Source organism: Geospiza fortis, unplaced genomic scaffold (genome assembly GCF_000277835.1).
Source record: "Geospiza fortis unplaced genomic scaffold, GeoFor_1.0 scaffold172, whole genome shotgun sequence".
Classification (NCBI taxonomy): Eukaryota; Metazoa; Chordata; class Aves; order Passeriformes; family Thraupidae; genus Geospiza; species Geospiza fortis.
In genome coordinates, this window is record NW_005054309.1 from 8,013,042 (window position 1) to 8,035,604 (window position 22,563).

The 22,563-nt window shown below is 48.7% G+C and overlaps 2 protein-coding genes across 2 annotated transcripts in view; one reads left to right on the forward strand and one right to left on the reverse strand.

Moving 5' to 3' along the window:
- SLC7A14 (solute carrier family 7 member 14) overlaps positions 1-12,912 on the forward strand; it is a 15,968-nt gene extending 3,056 nt beyond the window's left edge. Inside the window, 6 exon segments of the mRNA XM_005419038.2 lie at positions 2,042-2,278; positions 3,031-3,248; positions 5,120-5,266; positions 6,147-6,355; positions 6,907-7,784; positions 8,992-12,912. Coding sequence (XP_005419095.2) covers positions 2,042-2,278; positions 3,031-3,248; positions 5,120-5,266; positions 6,147-6,355; positions 6,907-7,784; positions 8,992-9,314 — 2,012 coding nt within the window. The 3' untranslated portion in view covers positions 9,315-12,912.
- A 2,633-nt stretch (positions 12,913-15,545) lies between these two features.
- Positions 15,546-22,563, reverse strand: part of CLDN11 (claudin 11) — a 10,098-nt gene continuing 3,080 nt past the window's right edge. Inside the window, exon 3 of the mRNA XM_014312292.2 lies at positions 15,546-16,716. Within this exon, the coding sequence (XP_014167767.1) occupies positions 16,484-16,716 (233 nt within the window). The 3' untranslated portion in view covers positions 15,546-16,483. The remainder of the gene's footprint in view (positions 16,717-22,563) is intronic.

Consider the following 22,563-nt stretch of genomic DNA (forward strand, 5'->3'; position numbering starts at 1 on the left):
TAATGACTGCCACACCAACTGCACAAGGGTAGCAGACATTCAAGGAAAAGAAATGATCCTCTGTAGAATGCTTGCTCTTCAAAAAAACCACTGTGTTGTCATGTTTTCTTCAGAAATTGCAAACACTCTTGACTGGGGGGAAGAAGAGAAATCTGTCTCCAAATTAAACAGTTGTGACAGGGAGGATGTACCCAAGCTCTCACTGCAGTTCCAGAGCTGGGCTGGCTGTGCAGGAGCACTGGGAGAGCTGCATTCCTCTGCATACAGGGGAACAAGGTGCTGAATAGCTTGAACTGCCAAGGAGTAACTGAGTAACACAGTTTTATTGTGCAGATAGATGGTAAAAATAATAATAATAGTATATTAATAACAACAACAATAGTAATAATATAGTGTGAATGCAGCAGATATTGGTATATGTTATATATATATGTTTGTGTGTAATACATGCTGACACCTAATGCTGATACTCTCAACCTGTTGCTGTACCCAACCCCTAGTGAAAAACAGTTCTTCTATTTTGGGATCCAAGTAGAATAATCAAAAACTCCAACATTTTATACATATTCATTTCTTTGCTTTAGCATTATTGTTGTGTATAGATAACCATCCTCTTAAATCATTATCTTGTCGTTGGCTAAAACGAGAGCTGCCTACAAGAAAGAGTGTATATATATGTATTTTTAAGGCCATCAAAGAGAGAAACTAGATACTTGTCTTCGTCAGAGCACCAGTTTCATAAATCATTCAGGCCTGCAGTTATCTGTGAACACCGTACCTTTGCCGAGTGCATGCATTTTTCATCAGCTTTGAATAATGACTGTCGGTAGGGCTGGATGGATGATGGAAACCTCTTGTGGCTCCTGTTGGGCTGCTTTACAGAAATCAAGTTTTGAAGAGTCCCATTGCAAAGCAACCCACATTCAAGTTAAGCAGTGAATGGAATATAAAAATCCTCCAAAAGCAGGAAAACAAGCACCATCAAATTCAGCTTAAGAGATTCAACAACTCTGTGTTTGTACAGTGTAAAAACAGCACTTAAGGAAGAGCAGCCACCTCATAACATTTTTATAAATTATTCATTCCTCTCTCTGTACTAAACTGATTGCAAATTTGAAGCAATCATTATCTTCTAAATGGAGAATATTGGTTGATAGAGAGCTCAATAATTACTACGTGTTTACTCAATGGTAGTAACAGCCTTAACCAACTCACCCATATGAACTTTACTGGGGTCTTTGGGGCAGGGGCCTAATCAGTGTTAAACATGCAGGACCCTTTCAGCACTTGTCCTGAATAATATTTGGAGAATTTGAGACTAAGTACATCCATTCATTTTTTTAAAAAAGCTAATGGTTGTTTTAATACATCAACGTGTCAGGGTCAGGTTTTTATTAAAAAATTATCCTGACATAGTAAGCACACAAGGAGTTCAAAAAGTATTGAAGTCTGATGAATCCTCCTCCCAAATGTTTACAGTTAAATACTTTTTGCTTTTCTTTTCTTCTTCTGCACAGTTAGTTTTGCAAATATTCTTTAGAAGATTTAAATACAATATTTTTCAAGTGTTAAAATAAGTTATGTTCCCTATGTAAGACGTCTTCAAACTCCTCTTGCCTGGGTATGAACAAAAGCAGGGATGATCAGGACAGTGCTCATGCCTGGATCTGCAGAGCAATGATGCAGGATGAGTGTTTGGAGACTGGAAGTTTGGGGCAGGGAGAGGTGTAGCCTTCTGTGGCATCTTCCTCTAGGATGAGACCGTGCAGCACTGGTCCAGGATCCCATGTAAACATCTGGCTGGTTTGAACTGTGTCTTCTCAAAAAGAGAAGCCCAGAAATATTTCCTAGTGGAAATATTTCTGGTTTTTAAGCCAAGAAACAGGGGAAGGAGGGTCACCATGTGATGTCTCTGTGCTCCTGACATTGACTGCAGTCCTGACACCTTCTAGCACCTCCGGGAAGGTGGCACCAAGGCAGTTTTACTTTTTCCATTTCCCAACCTCTTTTTCCTTACACCTCTCCCTCTTTTTCCAACCAGGAGTTTGCTACGCTGAGTTCGGCGTGCGCGTCCCCAAGACCACGGGCTCTGCCTACACCTACAGCTACGTGACCGTGGGGGAGTTTGTGGCGTTCTTCATCGGCTGGAACCTGATCCTGGAGTACCTGATTGGGACAGCTGCAGGTGCCAGTGCTCTCAGCAGCATGTTTGACTCGCTGGCCAACCACACCATCAGCCGCTGGATGATCAGCAGCGTCGGCACGCTCAACGGCTTGGGTGCGTCCTGCTGGGCACAGACACCTCCATCAATTCGGGCAGGAAAAGTAATTGGAAGCTCATCAGGAGTCAGACATGGATATTAGGCTTCATTCATTATTTACTGGCTGGCTGGCTCTGGTATTTTGCCTCAGCAGCCTGGCGCACGGGCAGGATTGGAGGGGATGGGATACGGGATATTTTGAGCCCCTTTGGGATGAGCTGGCATTTAGAATGCGTGCACAGTCGAATGTCAGAGGGTAGGGGCAGCACAGAAACACTTCACCCAGTGCAAACTCTCTGCTTGGTCCCCTTGAGGCACACACAGAATTTTGTTAGAGGACACAAGCTGGTGTCTGCTGTACTATTGGGGACTGGGGGCCGTGGTGGTCCTGTATGACCATCAGCTCCAGCAACAGTCCATGAATCCTACCAGTAAGCAAACCAGCCAGCTGTCCTGTACCTGTGTCATGAAAACTTCATGGCTGGTTGATTTTTAATGAGTACTTGGCAGATACATGTTATGCAAATTGGGACACAGTCATTGGCCTGCTGCTCTCCCAAAAGTCTGAACAGTGTCTCGAGACATCAAGATTTATCACCTTAATTAAACAACTTTAGCTAGTGGAGACATGGGCCTCTGGAGACCACTTTTGCAATGAGACCCAAGAGTTCTGCAAAACTTCAAGGTCTGAAAAGTGTTTAAAACTCCCCCACAGAGATCCTGGATATTCTGTGGATGGAGAGTAGCACATCTCTTTTCTCTCACCTAGGGAAAGGAGAGGAGTCGTACCCTGACCTTCTTGCTCTGGTCATTGCTGTCATTGTCACCATCATTGTGGCCATGGGGGTGAAGAACTCAGTGGGACTGAACAACGTGCTCAATGTCATTAACCTGGCAGTTTGGGTCTTCATCATGATTGCTGGTCTGTTCTACATCAAAAGTGACAACTGGGCTGAAGGGCAATTCCTGCCATTCGGATGGCCAGGGGTAAGTCCTGGGAGCACGGAGGGACACACAGCACCTGAGTGCTGCCACACACTCAGCCTTGCTCATGGGGTACACACCCCCATTCTGCTGTACCCTCCAGAACCCAGCCCTGCTAAATCCACCTGTGCTTTGGCCAGGGAAACCAAATCCCAGGAGTGCAGGCTTGGATCCAGACCTGCTCTTTCCACCAAACCCAAAGAGTACGGCAACGCTTTGTCTCCTAATTCCTCTTAGCATAAACCCAGAACTTTTCCAAAATGCCCTTCTGCAGTCAAACTCCTCGTGGAAGTATCCCCAAGGAAATGCCACTAATTGCCAGGCCATGGAGCAAAATGCTGTGGCTATCTAAGACAGGGAGCTCCAGAGAGCTGGCTCAGCCTCTGCGGAGCGGGGAGATACTTTTGTTGGCTGGTTTTCAACAACAATGTTCTCAAGCATTTGTTTTGAGCACTTCATAATGCCACCTGCCAGCACTTATTCTATGGATGTTCCTTCAAAGCTTACTGAGAATTTGGACATATTTGGCTTTTTTAGCTTGCTTGCACTGGTTTTTATCCAAGGGTGAACAGAGACTGAAAATATCTCAGCTGGCCTAAACCCAAGATAATTTCTCAGATTTACACTGCTCAACTCCATCGGGGTTTTGTGCAGAAAAATAAGCAAGAAAGTAAAGTAAACCACGAATCTTGATTATTGAAAGGATCCCAAACTTGCATATAGTCCCTTCACCTTCATCCAGTAAATCAGTGCCTCTTTGCCAGAGAACAACAGTGGGGAGAGGAGCTCTGAGGCTCACTTGAGAACAGAGGTCATATTTACCTTCGGGTTGTGCTTGGGTTGTTATACCATATAATAGGAGTGAAAAAGAGAAAATGGAAAATATCTGGTTTGCTCCAATTCAATGCACCAGATATCTCTTGGCAAAAAAATAAAAAAAAGTAGTTTTAAAAGATAGATGCATACCCAAAACACAGAAAACCTCAGTAGGGTGGTCTCATCCTTTTCAGCTGGTGCATTGTCTCACAAGTTGTTTGTACAAGCAAGTCCACCACCAAGCACAAGTGTGAGATCCCCAACAGTGTAGGGCATATTTTAAAAGGATAATTACAGACAGTCCCTGAAAGAGGTGAGTTTTACTGTGTGCAGTATCTCCTGACAGCTGAGATGACAGAGGTGTGATGGACAGGTGGTACCCAGCAAGCTGCAAGGGTTTCACAGCTCCAGCTCAGCCAGGCTGTCTTCACCCTGCTCCAGCGTTCCTTTCCTATAAATGTCCTCGCTAATATTGTATATTTTTAAAAATCACATTAAAAAAGAATAACCAAACAGTACAAATAATTCCTCATCCAAGTGCTCCAATGTGTGCTCCTAACCTGTCTGCAGCTTCCAAGCAAAACAGAGGTTGTTTGGGAAGCGGCTCACATCTGACGGCTGCTGCTCTCTCCTGCTTCCTCTGCGAGCGGATCTTGCTGCCACATGAGACATCTTGCTAAGGCAGAATGTGTAAACATGCTCCAGATCCCTACTCATAAAAATGGATTTGGGGTGGAGGATTGTTAAAGCAAACCTGAAATTGGTTGATTGTCTCCTCTGACACTGGCAGGATCTCCCAGCGTATTCAGGCACTGCATGTTTGTGGGGTGAGCTGCAGATGCCTCCATGGCTCAGGGCACAGGTTGAAATCTTTTCCCCAGGTCAGATTGATGGGTTAGGGGTGCTTCCAGGGCTACATGTACACCCCCAGACCTGTGGCCACTCACCCTTTAGCTCAGACAAGGCACAACAGCCCTGCTCAGTTTTTGCTCAGCTCCCTCTCCCTGGCTGGGCGCCAGCCTCCCTCCTGGCACCCAGATATTTGATCCTCCCCACAGGTGCTCAAGGGGGCTGCAACCTGCTTCTATGCCTTCATTGGCTTCGACATCATTGCTACCACGGGAGAGGAGGCCAAGAACCCCAACACCTCCATCCCCTACGCCATCACAGCCTCGCTTGTCACGTGCCTGACAGCTTATGTGTCTGTAAGTAGTCCCTGCACGGGTGTGAATGTACATAAATATGTATGGATGCATGTAAATATATATATATGTACCATGTGAGTCCTTCTGGGCACCTGCACAGTGCCTGCCAAGGCTCCTCTCTGTTTGTCCCCAGGCTCCTGTCACCTGACAAGACCCCTCTGCCAGCTGCAGGGACGTGGTGGCAGGCAGGTTTTTTTTGTCCCCATCCACAGCTATTTTTGCACCCAGGAGAGAAGCAAAGAAGGAGCAGCAGCCCTGCAGCATCCTTTCTCCGTGGTTCTGGAAAAAGCAGCACTGCCTCTGCTGGAGATACGGGAGAGGATCCAAGTGAGGGGAAGGAGAGGCAGGGATGGCTGTGTGAGATTGCACTGCTCTGCACCCCAATAAGAGCATGCTTGTGCTCAGAGATTTTCCTTGCAAAAGAGCAAAAATTAGTTATGAAGGAGAAAAAACACTGTTCTGATAATTTCAGAGAAACTCACCTCTCCTGCATGGGAGTGGGCTTCTCATGAAAACAAATTTTTTGACTCAAATAGGGCCAGAGTGTTGCTCCAAGCAATGCAATCTGGATTTGGGGTCTGCCCCAGCATCATTTTTCACACAGGAATGCAGCCAAAGTGAGTGTTACTAACCCTGCCAGTCCCACCACCCTCACCAGTCCCACCTGACTCCTGCATCACCCCTGAAGCGAGGTTCAAGCATCCCCTTCTTGCCTTTGAGTAGCAGAGATTAAGACCCCACAGTTTTCAGGATTAACCATCCTACAGCAAAGTGTAAACAGACCTAATTCCAGCATTTTACATCCCCTCCACCCTGAGAATCCCCAGTAGTCCCCAGTGCTGATGCTGACAGCCCTGTCCTGCTCCTGTTGCCTTGCCAGGTGAGCATGATCCTCACGCTGATGGTGCCCTACGATGCCATCGACACCGAGTCCCCACTGATGGAAATGTTTGTGGTCCACGGCTTCTATGCAGCCAAATTCATCGTTGCCATCGGGTCTGTGGCTGGCCTCACTGTCAGCTTGCTGGGCTCCCTCTTCCCAATGCCCAGAGTCATTTATGCCATGGCTGGTGATGGGCTGCTCTTCAGGTCAGTCATACCCACGCTGGCATTTATTTCTGGCCTCTTGGGATCTGAGGGGAAATTGTGCTGGGGGGTTTGGGGGTCCCACACTGTCACTACAGGGAGCAATGGGCATGCACAGATAAGGTGGGTGCAGAATGGGGCACAAGCCAAGGCATTGTCCTGGGGGGAAAATATCAGGAGAATTGTCCTGGGGGGAAAATATCAGGAGCATTGTCCTGGGGGGAAAATATCCTGAAGTTTCTCATTTGGTGCTGTTACCTAGAGATTCTGATTATGTGGGGATGAGTGTTTAATTTGAGAGCTACTTGCAAAGGAGAGCAGTTTATATGGATAAAATCTGGGAAGTATCCGAGTGCTCATTGCAGAGCTGGTCAGACCCAGATCTAACTCCAAATTCAACTTCAGCGCTGTTGCCAGTCCCCACTTGGAATCAAAGGTCTAAAAAGCAACAGGACCTGAAGGGATCCCTGAGACTGTCCCCTGCAACCAGGGAAGGGTTATTGCAACAGGGAACCTCTGTGATTTTAACTTCCTGTGACTGTTCTGTGCTCCAGGTTTTTGTCCCACGTCAGCTCTTACACAGAAACCCCTGTTGTGGCTTGTATCGTGTCTGGGTTCTTGGCAGCTCTGCTCTCCTTACTGGTCAGCCTGAGGGACCTGATTGAGATGATGTCCATTGGCACCCTGCTCGCATACACGCTGGTGTCCGTCTGCGTCCTGCTCCTCCGCTACCAGCCCGAGAGCGACATCGATGGCTTCGTCAAATTCCTCTCCGAGGAGCACACCAAGAAGAAGGAGGGCATCCTGGCAGACTGTGAGAAGGAAGCTTGCTCTCCTGGCAGTGAAGGAGAGGAGTTCTCTGGCCCACCAACCAACACATGCGGGGCAAAAAATCTGCCGTCGCTAGGAGACAACGAGATGCTAATTGGGAAATCCGATAAATCCGCCTACAACGTGAATCACCCCAACTATGGCACCGTGGACATGACCTCGGGGATAGAGGCAGATGAGTCTGAGAACATCTACCTCATCAAGCTGAAGAAGCTGATCGGCCCTCGGTACTACACGATGCGGATCCACCTCGGGCTGCCGGGTAAAATGGATCGCCCGACGGCGGCCACCGGCCACACCGTCACCACCTGTGTGCTGCTGCTCTTTGTCCTCATGTTCATCTTCTGCTCCTTCATCATTTTTGGGTCAGACTACATCTCTGAGCAGAGCTGGTGGGCTGTCCTCCTGGTGGTGCTGATGGTGCTGCTCATCGCTGTGCTGGTGTTTGTGATCTTGCAGCAGCCAGAAAACCCCAAGAAGCTGCCCTACATGGCCCCGTGTCTGCCCTTCGTCCCTGCCTTCGCCATGCTGGTCAATATCTATCTCATGCTGAAGCTCTCCACTGTCACATGGATCAGATTCGCCGTCTGGTGTTTTGTGGGTGAGTCCCAGGTTCATTTATTTTAATTTTTTTACTGACACTCTTTTGGAAGGGTATTAATAATAACAGCTTCCCTAATTAGAGTGAATAGGCTGATGCCTGGGAAATACCCAGTCCTTCTCATCTGCCCTTTGCCATTCTGAAGTTTTTAGAAATCTCATTTTATCCAGCCCCTGAACCACAGCTAAATGGAAAATTATAACACCTCCAGAAAACATCAGTTTCATGGAAGAGAATGACTCCATGCAAAGGTGACTATTTTGATGGCTTTTTTGGTGCAAAGTAGGCGGGTTCTGGAAATTGCCTCACAGGCAGGTTTTGTACAGAAATCAGTTTGATTTCTTGCTCTGTCACACCCACTTGAGCTTTTCAGCAGCCCACACCAGTATTTCAGCACTGCTTTTCCAAAGTCCATAGCTGCCCAATTCTAGAAGCCCTGGGAAAGTCAGCTACAGAAACTGTAGCTCCTTTTAGCTCAAGCTCTTAACTCCTGGGTAGGGGCATCTTAGGACTCACAGACTCTGTTGTGGATCCTTTTTTTCCCAAATTTAGGCTTTCTGACACATAACCAGGAGTCTAGCATATCCATAGCACTTTACTTTGCAACACAGCCCACAAACCCAAGACAATAAAGCAGATCTCATATCTCCAAGCTGAGTGATTGGGCAGGGGTTGTCATCTGCATTTTTGGGCCATACTCAGTGATTTTTTGGCCCTTTAGGTCAATAGGCAAAGCTGCAAATCCAGGGAAAGCCCTTCTACCTGGAAGATAAGATCACTCCAAAACATCAATTTAATCTGCTGTAATTAAGCACTTTCCTCCATGAGTTCAACTCATACCTCTTGAGCTGCCAGCAATGAGTCAATTAAACCGCTGTGTTGGGTGTAATGAGCTCCACCAGCCCATCCATGGCTGTTGGGGATGGGACATCCCATTGGTTTTTCTGGCAGAGATACGTGATCCTGGTTTAACCTCACATCAGTCCCCCATGACTAGTCCATGGCATGTGGAGTCTGGATTTCTCTGTGCAGATGTCTGGGATAGGTTAATCCCACCAGAAATCCACCAGAAGTGATCCACCAGAAATCTGGTCTCTGGATGTATTTGCTGCCAGTGAAAGCATTTGTGCATGAAGGTGAAATCAGGTAGGGCTAGCAGGGCTAGTGAGTAGCTGGGGTCCAACCCTTTCCCTCTTGCCCACCCCAGGTCTGCTCATCTACTTTGGCTATGGGATGTGGAACAGCACGCTGGAGATCAGCGCCCGGGAGGAGGCCCTGCACCAGAGCACCTACCAGCGCTACGACGTGGACGTCGACCCCTTCTCCGTGGACGACGGCTTCTCCTTTGCCCCCGAGGGCGAGAGCTACCCGGCCTGGGGTCCTTCTGAGGACAAGAGCTTCTCGTACCAGCAAATGGCGGGCGCCAAAGAGAGCCATCGGACAAGTGGCAGGTCGAAAAGCAAAGGCCGGCACAAACCGCCGTCGGATGCTCTGATCGCCAACGATGAGCTGGACTACTCACCTGAGTAGTGGGACAGGCGATGAGGAAGGGTCCCGTGGCTCCCCCCATCCTGCCCCAACCTCCCTGGATCCTCCACCACCGCCCTGCTCACCTCTGGTACTCGGGACACGCTCTGCGATTGCCGCTGACCCCGAACCAAACCCACCCGTGGCCTGTCCTAGCTCCACCAGTGGGGTCTTGCTCTGGTGAACGCTGGCTGATCCCCCAGCACTGGCTGATCTCCCAGCACCAGCTGCACCAGCGAGGCAGCAGAGTGGGAGATGTGCCAAACCAGGAGGGTGTTGAGAGGTGGAAGGAGCCGCATGAGGGGATAAGTCAAATTGTCCCTGGGGAAAGTCCATCCAATGGCCACAGCAGTGGGATGCCACTCTAAAATTTTTGGCACTTTCTTGGCATGTGTGTTTTTTTCCCTTTGATCCACCTAGAAATGGTAGCTGAGCCAGAGGCACAGAGAGGTGGGTAGGTACAAAATGGAGATGGACACACTCCTCCCTGGGACTAGCTCAGAGATGCATAGTTGGTTCCATCACACAGAGTTTCCATGGCCCATTCTGGTGCACTGCACAGAGCAGTGTCCCCATGTCCATCCCTACACTCCAAACCCCAGTACTGTTATTCAAAATTAGTCCATGTCTCAGTCCAACCTTTAAGTCCCAACACAGCCCAACACCCCAAATCTGTGGCTGGGAGCCTGATCCCATTCCTGGTCACAGTGAGGGCTGTGACCCACTCTTGGCTCAACCTTCTTTGTACAAATGGTCGACGAGGACCACACATTCCTCTGAGCATCACCAGTTTGAGGTTGGGCACTGTTTCCACCACCTTGTGTCTTTTACAAAAATGACTGTGCTGTCATTTCCTCACCGTGCTGGGCACCTTCCAGTGCTCACTCTGCCCTCAGTGCTCCAGACACGCATCCATGCCCTCACAAAACAGCAGCATCCATGGGTCAGCCACATATTGGCAGGGCTGGGCCATGGGTAGCAAGTGGAGAGGACTTGGTGGTTGAAATCTGTCTCCCTACTGCCGTCTGCACCTTGTACAATATTCTCTGGTTTTGACCTTGGCTTGGTGGGTACTGTATGAAAAACACTGAAATGCTGCTCATTCCGTAAGTGTCCGTATTTCAGTCTGAAACCAAACAGAGCTGGTGGCTTGTGTGGTCAGCAGGAGGATGTTAAAGTCCCTGAACATGGCCATGGCCCCCAGAAGTGCCATCAGACTCCCTGCTGCCTGTGTCCCCACGGAATCGTTGGTCAGCAGTGATGGAGTTTGGTCAGTGAATATCAGCAGGTCCAGTTACGGAGCCCATCATGCTTCATGTAAAACACTGTGGTGGAGGAACATTTTTTTAATAAACGGTAAACAAAATCAATCAGGCAGCAACTCCCATCCTTCCCCCAGCTGCTGAAGGCTGCAGACGGATCCATCCCGGGGCTCCAGTGCAGCCCAGACCAACCCCCAGTACCATGGGCTGCTGCTGGCATCCCAGGGGACAATTTAACATCAACAGGGGCAGGATTTCCTCATGGATATTGAGAATCTTTAATGCTTTGGTACACTGGATGAGGCTCAGGGTCCCAAAACACCTGTCTGGCACCCTCTGTGGGCAAGCAGGTGCAAAGGGTGTCTGTGCCCATCCCCGTCACTCCTAGGATGCAAGGGCTTGATGGAGATGCTCTGCCTGGGGCTGCAAAAGTATCCCTCCAGCTCCTGCCCCAAACAGTGGCTAACTAGAGTCCTTTTCCCAGTGGAGAAGAACATCCAATCCTGTAGATCTTAACCTGGAGTGCTCCGGGCAAGCCAAGGGAAGTTTGGCTTCTGCAGCAGCTTCAGGGTGGGAGTGAGGATTTGGCTAAAGGACCTGTAAGCTTTGCACTGGCATTGACTCCTGCTGCCCACCCCTACCACGCTTCTACAAGGAGAAAACCTGTGTGTGTCCAACTAAAAAGCTGTTGCAATGTGCACCGCTCTCAGGCCAGCTCAGGAAACTTCTGCTGCAGCACTGAGCTCCTCTTGTGACGGTCACTGCCCACCCATGCTTGGCTGCTTTCGTCCTTGATGCCTTAGAAGTACCCAAGAGAGATGGCACCTCGCAGGTCTGGCTGTGTGTTTTCAGGGAGAAAGATTGATGCTATTTTCCTACCAGCTATTGTACTATACCATATCCAAGGTAATCGTTTTCGTCCTGCTTCCACACAGTATTTGGGCATCTGCTGAGCCACAAACTCATGCCCAAGCACCCTGTTGGGTCAAAGCCTGTTCTTCTTGCAGCCTTAATCTCTTGCTACAGAGCAGTTCCCAGTACCAGTGTCTGTTGTCACGTCCGCTCTAGTCACGCCGTATAATTTGACAAGGGCTTGACCCCTTGCTCTTTGGTGTCTCTAGGAACTTCTCCATTGGATCTGAGCAGCCTTTTGGCTGCCCCCATTCCCAGTCACCTATCCTCCTTCCCCTTCCCGGGGAAGATGGATTTGCCCCATCCTGGGATGACCAGGGAACAGCATTTGATGCCACCATGGCATGGTCAGATGTGGATGGGCTGCTGTCAGCCCTCGCCGTGCTGGGGGTGGGAGCTGCACCACATCCCACCCAACAGAGGTGTTTAAGGAGAAGCTGACCAAGCCACAGGTCTTGGGAGTTTGCCAGTAGCCAAAGGCTGGGTTTACAGGATCCCTGCTCCCTGTTCTGGGGGGCAGCTCCTGGGAGATGTGCGGGTTCAGCCTCTGGCAACTCATGTGCTGTCTCTTGTAGCAGCATTGGGCTCTTCAGTGGGCACGAGCAAAGGCTGAGAAGGCAAAATGTCCAGGTGTGCCCATCACCTCTGGGCACTGCTGGCCAGGGGGCTGGGAAGAGGTGCAAGTGCTTATTTTGCTGTAACCCCAACTCCAGCCTTTCCCCAGGGTGCCCTGAGGGAGGTTCTCACATTCCTGAGCCATCAGGAGGACGTGGCAGAGCGGGACCATCCTGCTCCCACCTCTGGTGAGAGGCACAAAGCCCCTCCATGCCTGCCTGCCCTCCACAGGGCACACACCCTGAGGGGCCAAATGCATGGTACAGATGGAGCATAAATACCTCAAACCTTCCAGGCCAACTCTGTAAGATCTCAGCCCCCCTGCAAATTCACTCCACACGGTCACCACCCCTCGGTCCAGCGCTCCAGCATCCTCCACATGGCAACGAAATCACACCCCAGCAACATGGGATGTTGTAAATCCAGCTTGTAAATGACCTTCACTTCGTTTCGTTCAGTCTTTCTGATGTATATCTTGCTCTTTTTTTTTTTTTTTTTTGCAGGTGGTACTTTCTGGTGTAACAATTCTCTGCAGTTCTGGTATGAAGTTGGTGTGTTTGTTAAAAGCAGTTTGTTCTATCAATTTTTTTTTTGTGGTTTCCAGAAGCCCATTGGTGCATTGTACAATGGGGTCTTGTAGTGTGTCATGAGAAAGAAAAAAAATATGCAGATATGTTATGGAGTGATTTTTATTTTCAAATGACTGTGTTGTTGACAACTATACATATAATGCATATATATAATCAAGATACTAAGAAAAAAATTCTAAATTTACCAAAATCTGTATATTTTAATAAATGCATAAAGCTTTATTGTGTGCCTTTACATTTAAAAATCAAAGAGGAACTAAGGGATTTGTAAAGAAAGCCAGAAACAAATGTGTCTTAGAATTAGCTTCCATAGTAATGTAAATCTTTTAAATGAAAGACTAAACCAAAAAGTAATAATAAAAAAAAAATTCCCATGTAAATTTTGTTTAGCCAATCAGTACCTGAAGTTCTGATATTTTTTTAGTGCTAAATGGAAGATAGAAATTAACAAAATCTTGCTTTAAGTGATTCAAAAATTCCATTTTAGAAGATCCATTTCAGCAGACTGACTTTGTTATTTACTTGTAGTGTTGTGAGAGAAAATGGTTATTTGTTTACACAATAAAAAAAAGGGAAAAAAAAGAAGGCAAAACCTAAAGCCAATGACCACAGGTTGACTATTGCAGTGCAAAGGCCTGGGGTGCACCAATCTGCTGGCACTCACCTTTCCCTGGAGGAGCTGGGGTGTCACAGCACTGTCCCCTCCCTGCACGGGCAGAGGGGCTGTGGAGAGGCAGACACAGCTGCCTGTCCCCTTTGGGGTGCTCAGGGCCACCAGCGTGCCCCCAAGGGCTCCTTCCTGCTGTCCATGTTATCTGGGGAGTGGGGAGCCTGCCAGGTGCTCTCCCCATCATGGGTATGGGATGAAGAGCTCCAGCTGGTCCTGGTGGAGCTGGGGAGAGCTCTGCTGGGCATCAGGGGCTGGGGTGACCACCATGGTTCACAGCCACCACTTGGTGTTAGGAATGGTGTGGAGCAGTTTTTTGATTCAGGAGATTTATATTTGATCCTATTTTGAGGCTTTGGGTCAGCAAATGAGCACTAAAAGCCTTCATGAGCCAACAGTGCTGTGGCCAATCCAGACCAAGAGAGCCTCACCGGGCTCTCTTGGTTCAGGCAGGCTCAAAGCAGATGTTTCAGCTTTGATCCTCTAAAAACTAGAAAAGTTCAATGTTCTGTGCGCTTCCTCAGAACCCTTCCCCTCTGTGGTGCCAGCACTAATTCCCCATCACATTCCTGGCCCCATTTCCTCACACCCCATGGTTGCATTTTCCCTGCAGCTGCTGTGGGGTTGCTGCGTTGTTTGGTTTTTAATTTCCTTCCCTGAAATAAAACTTCTTCCTTCCTCTGAGCAGCACTCCCAGGGCCTTTCAAGAGTTGGATTTGGGGTTGGATGCTGGTAACCTGGTAACCTGTCGCTGTGGACAGAGCACAGAGAGCCCCAGCCCCATCCCCTGCCAAGGGTCCCCAGCACCATAAGGATCGCGGGATGGGTAAGATTGGAAGGGACCGGGTGCACCCTAACGGGGTGGGCAGAAAAAAAATCCCCTAAGCACTGCCTGGCAGGGCTCATGCACCTCCCGCAGCACCAAAACCTTTCCCCGGGCATCCGACCCAGGTGTTCCCGTGCTTTCCTTCCCAGTTTGCTCCAGGGCTGTCTGCAGGCAGCATTCCATCGGATCCCTGTTCCGAGGCGTCCCCCGCCGCAGCCGGTGCCGGGGTTAGGAGGGTGAACCCGCGGGCACAATCCACAATCCCCGGGCAGCCTGCACAAGCTGGCACGTCTGTGCCCCCCTCCGCCCGGGGCACCCGCACATCAATGGCAGCACTGACAGCGTCCTCGGGCTGTACAAGAACCGCCTGTGCCCTGCCTGTGATGTCATGGGCACAAGTGTCCTGCCACCGCCCGCCGCCCGCCCTGGGGACATTGCACAGCGATGCGCAGCTCGCACAACAGAGCCGCCTTCAAGGCTGCTCGGTGTGAAAGGCAGATGCTCGGGCTGCTGCCCATCCCCGGGCCAGGCAGGCAAAGGGTCCCCGTGGAGCACAGCCAGCCTCCCTCTGGCTCCTTTTAAACGCTCCAGCTTCCCACGTGAGGAGTGGAGGTGAGAGCTGCAGCACCCTTGACTGCGGCTGCATCACTCGGTTTGGTTTCTCCAGCTGGAGCAGACCGAGGACAGTCCAGAATGCACGAGGCTTGACTGACAGCCCTGTTTTCCCATTTTTCATCATCCCAAAAATCTTGGTTACTCAGACCCTTCTCCTCCTGCTGCCTCTCCACTGGGGCTCTCCTCCTGCCCATGTCTGAGCAGCAGCTAGTCCTCTTTTCCTTCTCTTGCCTTACACAGATTGTTTGAACTGGGTTAACATCTCTGGGAACAGATGGGATTTTGTATCAGGGTAATTAAATTGCTACAGCCGCTGGTAAGGACAGAGTTAGATCTTGATCTTACACAGTTTTGATCAGAGCAATGACCCCAGATCAGACCCCTACTTTTGCTGAGAGCACTTTCAGCAGCATGAGGTCTCAACTTCATGGTGCTCAGGGTCATCTCCACCACTTCAGGGGCTTTCTAATTCTTCCCAATATAAAGAAACCCACTAGTGGGTACAGCTGGTACAAGCTGCTACTGGGAGCATTGAAAGAACCAAAGGATAAGAGACAGTCCCATTCAGGAAGATTACTCATATTTTAAATATTCTTCATTTAATGCCACAGCAGAGCAGTTTTTCATCCTGAACTGCTATAAAAAAAAAAGAAAATTTTCAAAATCATTGGCAGTCACTGTCATGGAAAAACTGGCTATGGAAACACACAGGAAGGAAGGAAAAATAAAAGTAGTCAGGGGTTGCAGGTACTCTGTTATTTATTGTACAGTATTTCACTGAAAGTACAAAGGCATCATCAGTACTCACCAGAATTGTATTGTAACAGGTACAATATACTGCATGTTAAAATGTGCTGCTTTAACAAGGCAAGATGGAACACAAACTTAGAGGAAGAAAGAAAGGAGTTTAAAAAAATGTAAAAATACATATTTTAGTAATTGATCTGTACAAAAGAAAAAAAAAGTAAAAAGAAACTGAACCAGAGGGCAGGGATTAGAGCCCCCAAAGTCATTTGTAACTATTTAAAAAGGCGCTGTTATCTACCATGTCATTAGGACCTTTGGGTTCTGTTTCCTTCATACTGATGACTGTGGGGGTGGGGGAAACACTGTTACTAAAATGATCAGACTCATATAAAAGTATTTACAGAGAAAGGCAGAAAAATCCCCTCCTCTTGTTCCAAAAGAGAAACATTTGCCTGGTGGGAGAGGACAGCCTTTCTCCCTATCCTCTCTCCCCAGCCGTGCCAGACCTGTGACCTTCAGTGGGGGAAATCAGTGAGAATGGGGGAGAAGCTGTCAGAGTCCTCCTAACAATGGGAAAGTGTCTCTCTCGTTTCTGTTTTATTGCTTTAAACTCTCCTACAACCAGGGGAGCTGGAAGATACACTAAAATCCCTAAACCCCACGCCACATCCCCAGACCATCCTGGCTGCAAGAAGTAGAAGGGGCAGGTGGTCAGGATAAAACAGTGAGGACCAAGAGGTAGGGCTGGCTGGAGCTGTCTTTCTAGAGAAAGGGGGAGAAGAGACGGGGAGAATAATGCTTCAAACTACCAGACATTTGTGCTGCTTTTCTAAATCTCCCCTTGGGAGCCTGACAGCGCGTCAGCAGAAGCAAACCCAGGGTGCACGAACCCACCAGCCAAAGCATCCGACGGCAGCCGTGGGGCGTCCCCGCGGTGTCTACACGTGAGCGCTCTTGGCATGGGTGGGCGAGCTGGAGCCCGAGCCGTAGTAGAAGCGGTTCTCGCCGAAGGTCTGCGCGTCCCCCGAGCAGCAGACGATGACACAGCCGCCGAAGAGGCAGAGGGCAGAGCCGATCCAGCCCGTGTAGAGCGAGTAGCCGAAGCTCATGATGGTGGTCTCGCGGTGCGCGCACACCGGGAACCAGATGGTGGCCACCACGCCGCACATGGCTGGGGACGGGGGGGAAGGACAGAGTTAGGGTTCTGAGCTGGAGTGGGGGACAGGGGATAGAGAGGAAACCCATCCTGCTGCCTTCCAGTCCCGCAGTGGGATCCAGAAGCAGCAGCATCAGGGCTGGGTCCAGGAGATCTCCAAGCAGGAGGCAACATGGGAGACTCAGGAGTGAGAGATGGAGAGAGAACAGCCATTGCTTTCAGGCACCAGCATGAAGGAAAAACAACTGCTGCCTGACACAATATAATGTATTTATTAGAAGGGAAACAGATTTGTTCCCTCAAAATATCTTTGAGAGGGAGAAATGAGGGTTGTCTCTTAAACGGATGTGCTGGAGAACTGCAGAATTAGGAACAGATTAGAAATTAAGAGGCCATGAAAACCGTATGGATCAGCAAAAGAATAAAATCTGTGGACCTGTGGGAACTGGTTTAAATCCCCATTTCCACCTGGACTCATGTGCTGTGTCCTCAGCCCATGTCCCTCCTCATCACTGCAGTGGCTCTACTGAGTGGTCACATAAACTTCACCAAAATCTCCCAGAACTCTAACGCAGCGTAGGGTTTATGAAATACGAACAGAAAATGAGCAGGGACAAAATAAGCAGCAGTTAGGCATTGCTGGGGTTTTTTCATGGAAAAGGAAATGTCTCGCAGCTCTGGAAAACAGATTCAACTTCCCTGTGGAAAATTTCGATCAAGCGATGGGGACAAACCCAGCAAGGCTCTCCAGACGTTTACTGAACTGAATAAAAATGGGACCTGAGGAGTCTGCAGAAGTGAAAATGGGATCCCACCTAGGGACTACAGTGGGTCAAAAATTACTGCAGGCTTCACCTTTTACTTGATATTCCATAGGGGGTTTTTCCACAAAAAGCCAGAGGCAGCGGCAGTGGTGCTAGGAGGTGGCATGTGAGGGAGACAGTCCCCACAGAGTCCCCACATGCACTGAGGGCAACGGGAGTTGATGGTGTTAATCACCTCCCAGGAACAGGTCCTAAAACAATACTCCTTGATGGCCTGTACATCTGAGAAGAATTAATCTGTCAATATTTACTTGCCTCCGGGACAAGCTGTGCAGGACTCCATCCTTGTGGCTATCAGAGAATCAGAGAAAAACAATAACAGGACCATGGCAGCGTTACAGATTTCCACCGACCGCGTTAAAAGGTATCTGGAGGCAGTGTCAGAAAGTTAAGGTTGCAAGAGGGAAAAAGAAAGGGGTGAGAGTAAAAATAAAATTGTTTAGTTAAAGCAGAGAACAAACCGTAGCTCCTGGCCGGTACAGAAAAAAACCCATCCCCAAAGCTGCAGTTATTGTGAGAGAAAATATTTTCTTATGGAAAAGAGAAGAACACTTGAAGGATGCTTATAAAGCCAGAAATAATTTTGGGCCTCCTCAAAGGAAGGGCCCCGCAGCTTTGGAAGGAATTTTGGAGAAGGCAGGGAGGGGAGAAGAGCATTTCTCCCGCGTGTAGAGAGGTCCTGCAAACAGCTCATGAACCTCCAACGCTTTAAAACAAAAATGTATCAGTTGGGAATCCACAAAGCATTCTAATGGGCTCTGGGAACAAAGCTGCTTTGTTGTCCGAAAAAACACAATCATCTTTTCTTTCTCTGTCAGCAGTAAATATATATATATATATATTTGTCTATAGACTATAAGAGCCTTATCTCTCCAGACCCTCCCCCACAAGACAGGACCGAAGAAAACACTTGCACTGGGGTGAGAAGAGCTCTCAGGGATGCTCACACAATGGCATCTCTTGTGCATGTGGCTCCACTACATGTAAAACCACCTTATTTTAATGCTGACAATAGCAGAAAGCTGTGAAACACAAGCCAAGGACTTTGCATGGGTTCACTTGACCTCTCTGTCCTCAGAGGCTGCCAGCTGCCAGTGACCCTGCTGCTGAGCAAGAGGAATGCCCTGGAACAGCACTGGGCTTCATCGCCCTGCATAGATTAGGTTGGGCTGTAAATCCTCCGAGGAGATGGGAAAAGGACAGTCAGCAATTGCAATGTCTCTCTGTGGGCTCAGATTTTATTCTGGTTGTACCACAGGGAAAGGCTGAAAAAAAAGGTGATTTGACAAGAAACACAAAGAGACTGGAAAAGGAGTTTAGGGGCAAGTTTCAAGTTCTAAAATGGCTGCCCATGTGGAAAAGAAGTGTAGATAGAATTGTTATCCCTTCTCTTGTGCTAATGTCAGGACACCCTTTGCCTCTCTCTAAACAAGAAATCCTCAGACTCTAGAGCTGCTGTAGCCAATATAGTCCAGCAGAAAAATAAAAGAAGGTCTGCAAAGAGAGGGAATATTTCCTACTAGAGCAGCCAATTTAGCTGGGAAGACAGGCCTGTTTTGGGGCACACATGTGGAAATCCTGCCTGCTTTTTGCAGCTGGAGTAGGAAATCTTGTAAAAGCCGCTGCCTCTACCTAAAAAATCCTCTCAGCACTGCATGGCGTGAATGTCCTTGCTCCATCAGATTGCTGTGAATCCACAGGGATGCATCCCAGGTCCCAGTGTTTCCAAGACTTTTTTAACTGTGGATTTGCAGCAGCTCAGTCTGCTGAGCTGAAGCCCTCAACACTCAACATTAGAGATGTGTTGGAGTTAGAAGGACGTGCATAGAGACAAGAAGCACAGAAGGTGCTTGGGGAGCTGGGAGAGAGGGAACAGGATTGTTCTAACTCAAGGGACAGTGAGTCCCTGCCAAATTCCCTAACAGTAAGTTAAAGGCTTTTTGCAGAAGAAAGAATACTTTTATTTCACATCTAAATTTAACTATTCCGAATTGCTGACTCAAAGTCACACGGATTTCTCTTTCAAAGCATTTAGTTGAAAAAAATAGATACCATATTTTTTCTGTGTTCAAGGCAATATTTTTATCTATGGTTTCACAAGTAAGCCTCATGTAGTCTTCAGAAAAACTCATTAGCATCCTTTATTTAGTACACAATGGTTTCTTTTGTAGTAGCAATTCCCACTAACATATATTTAATCTATTTTCCAGTGCCTGACTCCTTCTCCTCCATTGGGAAAATGCCCCCCTCGTTACCAGCAAGGGGTGCTCCAAATTATTATCAACAACATGGGTTGGCCAGGGTTTTTCCATCAACACCAAAGTGTGAAATGTTTTCGTACCAGCCCAGAGCAAACCTCTGCTGTTGGTTGTTTTCAGCCATAAATCAATTCTCTCAGTCAGATAGGATCAAACAAAGCCATAAACACATCAGCAGCAGAATAGCAGGGCGTGCACACAGGTTGCACTCCGGCAGCCTGTGATTATCAGTGGACAGAAAAATCAATGGAATATCTGAGCCCATTGTTTTCCTGGCAACTTTTCAGCTTTTTAAATATTTTTTTTTTTCTTTTTCGCTCTCAGCTGTGTTTCAGTCCCGTTTTCCCTTATATCAAATCTCAGTGACAAACTGCCATCCCTTCCCCGAGCAGCAAGTGAAGTTTTCCTTGGGGCCAACTCCCTTGTTTGCAACCCCACTCCCTATTTCTGCTGCATTAGAGGGGGGGCATTTTCTTTTAACCAGAGCTCTGGGTGTTGCTTTCCCCTAAGAGGAAAAATCTGGAGCCTGTGAAGTTGTGGAAAGCGTGAGTGAGAGTTCAGTGGCTGGAGGGTGAATAAAAACAGTCCAGGGCATGTTACTTCTAGAATATAATGGATTTTAACTCAGCATTTTATCTTTCAGAGCCTGATCCATGCTTGTTAAATGCTCTGAAATGGTGACACCTCATCTTGCAGCTAACAGATCATTAATCAGCTTAAATAATGTTAAAGTCCTAAACTCTGTACATTATTCTTCTTCCAAAGGGACTGTCTTGCTGATGAGCCTGGAAAAAAATGGGCTTTGTAAATATAAATGTGGGTTGGTTTGCTCTCTCTCTTTTTTTTTTAAGTAACCTAGGGGCAAAAGAAGCTTATTTATTCTTCATTTGTGATCTGACAAAAAGAGCATTATTGTAATTGGGACTAAAACATTGTGACCAGGCTGCTGATCCCAGCCCAGATTATTCAGGGCATCAGTGACACCAGTAAATCATTCACCTGTAGGTGCTTCAGAGCTCACAGAGGTGAAAATCAATAAGATGTGGTCCAAATCTGACCCAAAGATCATTTGTCTGCCAATGTCTCTGTGACACAGATGTGAGAGATGTGATCTCTCACACTTCCTTTCCTCACAGGATCTACCTAGTTGGAAAACTGTGTTCTGAAGCAAAGGGCAACCTGGTTTATGGAGCACCACAACTCTCCATCATCCCCTCACACCTGCTGTCCTCCCTGGTCTCCCACTGCAGCATGACTGGGATGGGATAGTGGCTCACCAGACACCAAACCCTGGTGGGACACTGCAGCATAAAGGATTTCACTTGTTCTAACACAGTGATACCCAACACTGTCACTGCAATTTGTCATCTGTGAGCTGGTCCTGTCATCCTTCTGCCCTTTGGGATTTTTAGGGACAGTCCTCCTGCCTGCACACTTCCAGCCATGCAAGCAGGGCTGACCTGCAGCACACCTCTCCTCGACTGGAACCAAAATCTTGTGGCTTTTGTGGCAAAGTGCAGCTCTGCTGGGCAGGGCAAATCCACCAGAGCAGACTACTCTGGCACTAAACTTTCATTCACAGGCAGAAAACCTCCACCTTCTCTTTCACTTCTCCAAGCCCAAATACGTGACTCAGGGTTCCAGGGCAGGGATGAAGATCCAACATGGCTGTTCACGATGGGATGTCCTACACCTGCCCTATAAAGCTGATGTTAGGAGTTCCAGCTGTGCTCTCAAACTCCACAGGAACCAATAGGGCTGACCTTGGACTCAATCCCTCAGATTTGGGATATATGGGCTTGTGCTAACCACAAGGTGATAGAGGAGGGCTGACCTGCATGGAAAGAGCATGCAGAGGACAGCCCTTCTGAGTGTGCAGCTATATGCAGTGCCCACTTGAAAAAAAAGAAGAAGAAGAAGAAAGAAGACGGGCATGATGTCAGTGCTGGCTGCCAGCGAGCAGCAGAGCCACACAAAGAGGTCACTTTGCCTCTCCCCTCCTCCTCTGCCACAGACGGGTGCAAACAAGGCCCCACAGGCTGGTGCTGAGATGACGAGGCCTCAAGAACATGCAGGTGTTGCATGGGGGACAATGAGCTCCACAGTCTGTGCTGCTCAAAACAATCTCCTCCACAAGCACCAAGGACGGGAAGAAATTCCCAGGGGAGCTTGGAGGCCAAGGGGGAGGCTGGCCAGAGGGGGCTGGGAGGCACAGAGGGCATGCCAGTCCTCTCCCTGCGCCAGTGCCATCCCTTTTCCCATGTCTGTGCCACCACAGAGGGCATGCCAGTCCTCTCCCCGTGCCAGTGCCATCCCTCTTCCCACGTCTGTGCCACCTCCACGCTCCTTCCCCTGTGGAGGCCGCAGGACCAGCCCCGTTCAGCAAGGGCTTCCCCTCCCACATGCCTCAGCTTACTTTCCCTGGATGTCCAGGGAAGATTTGGAGGTTCTGCCTTCCCTATAAGTAGCTTGGAAGTTTAGGCCCTTTCCCAAAAAAATCACTTCCACAGTGAACCAGGATCCATGCCTGCAAGCACTGTCCCTGTGCGATGGCCTGCCAAGAGAAGCCGCGCCTGAGGACTCACAGAGGCAAAGACAGAGGGATTCCCTCTAACCCTGCTTCATCCCTGCCTCCTATCCTTGTCCTCTCACTCCTGTCCCTGCCTTTTTCCCACCCACAGGCTGCAGCAATGCTGGAGAGCTCCAGGCCAGCCCAGCACAAACCCTCCCAGGAGAACAGGCCCTGCCAGCCCGCAGGGGATGGGCTGCAGCCACCCATG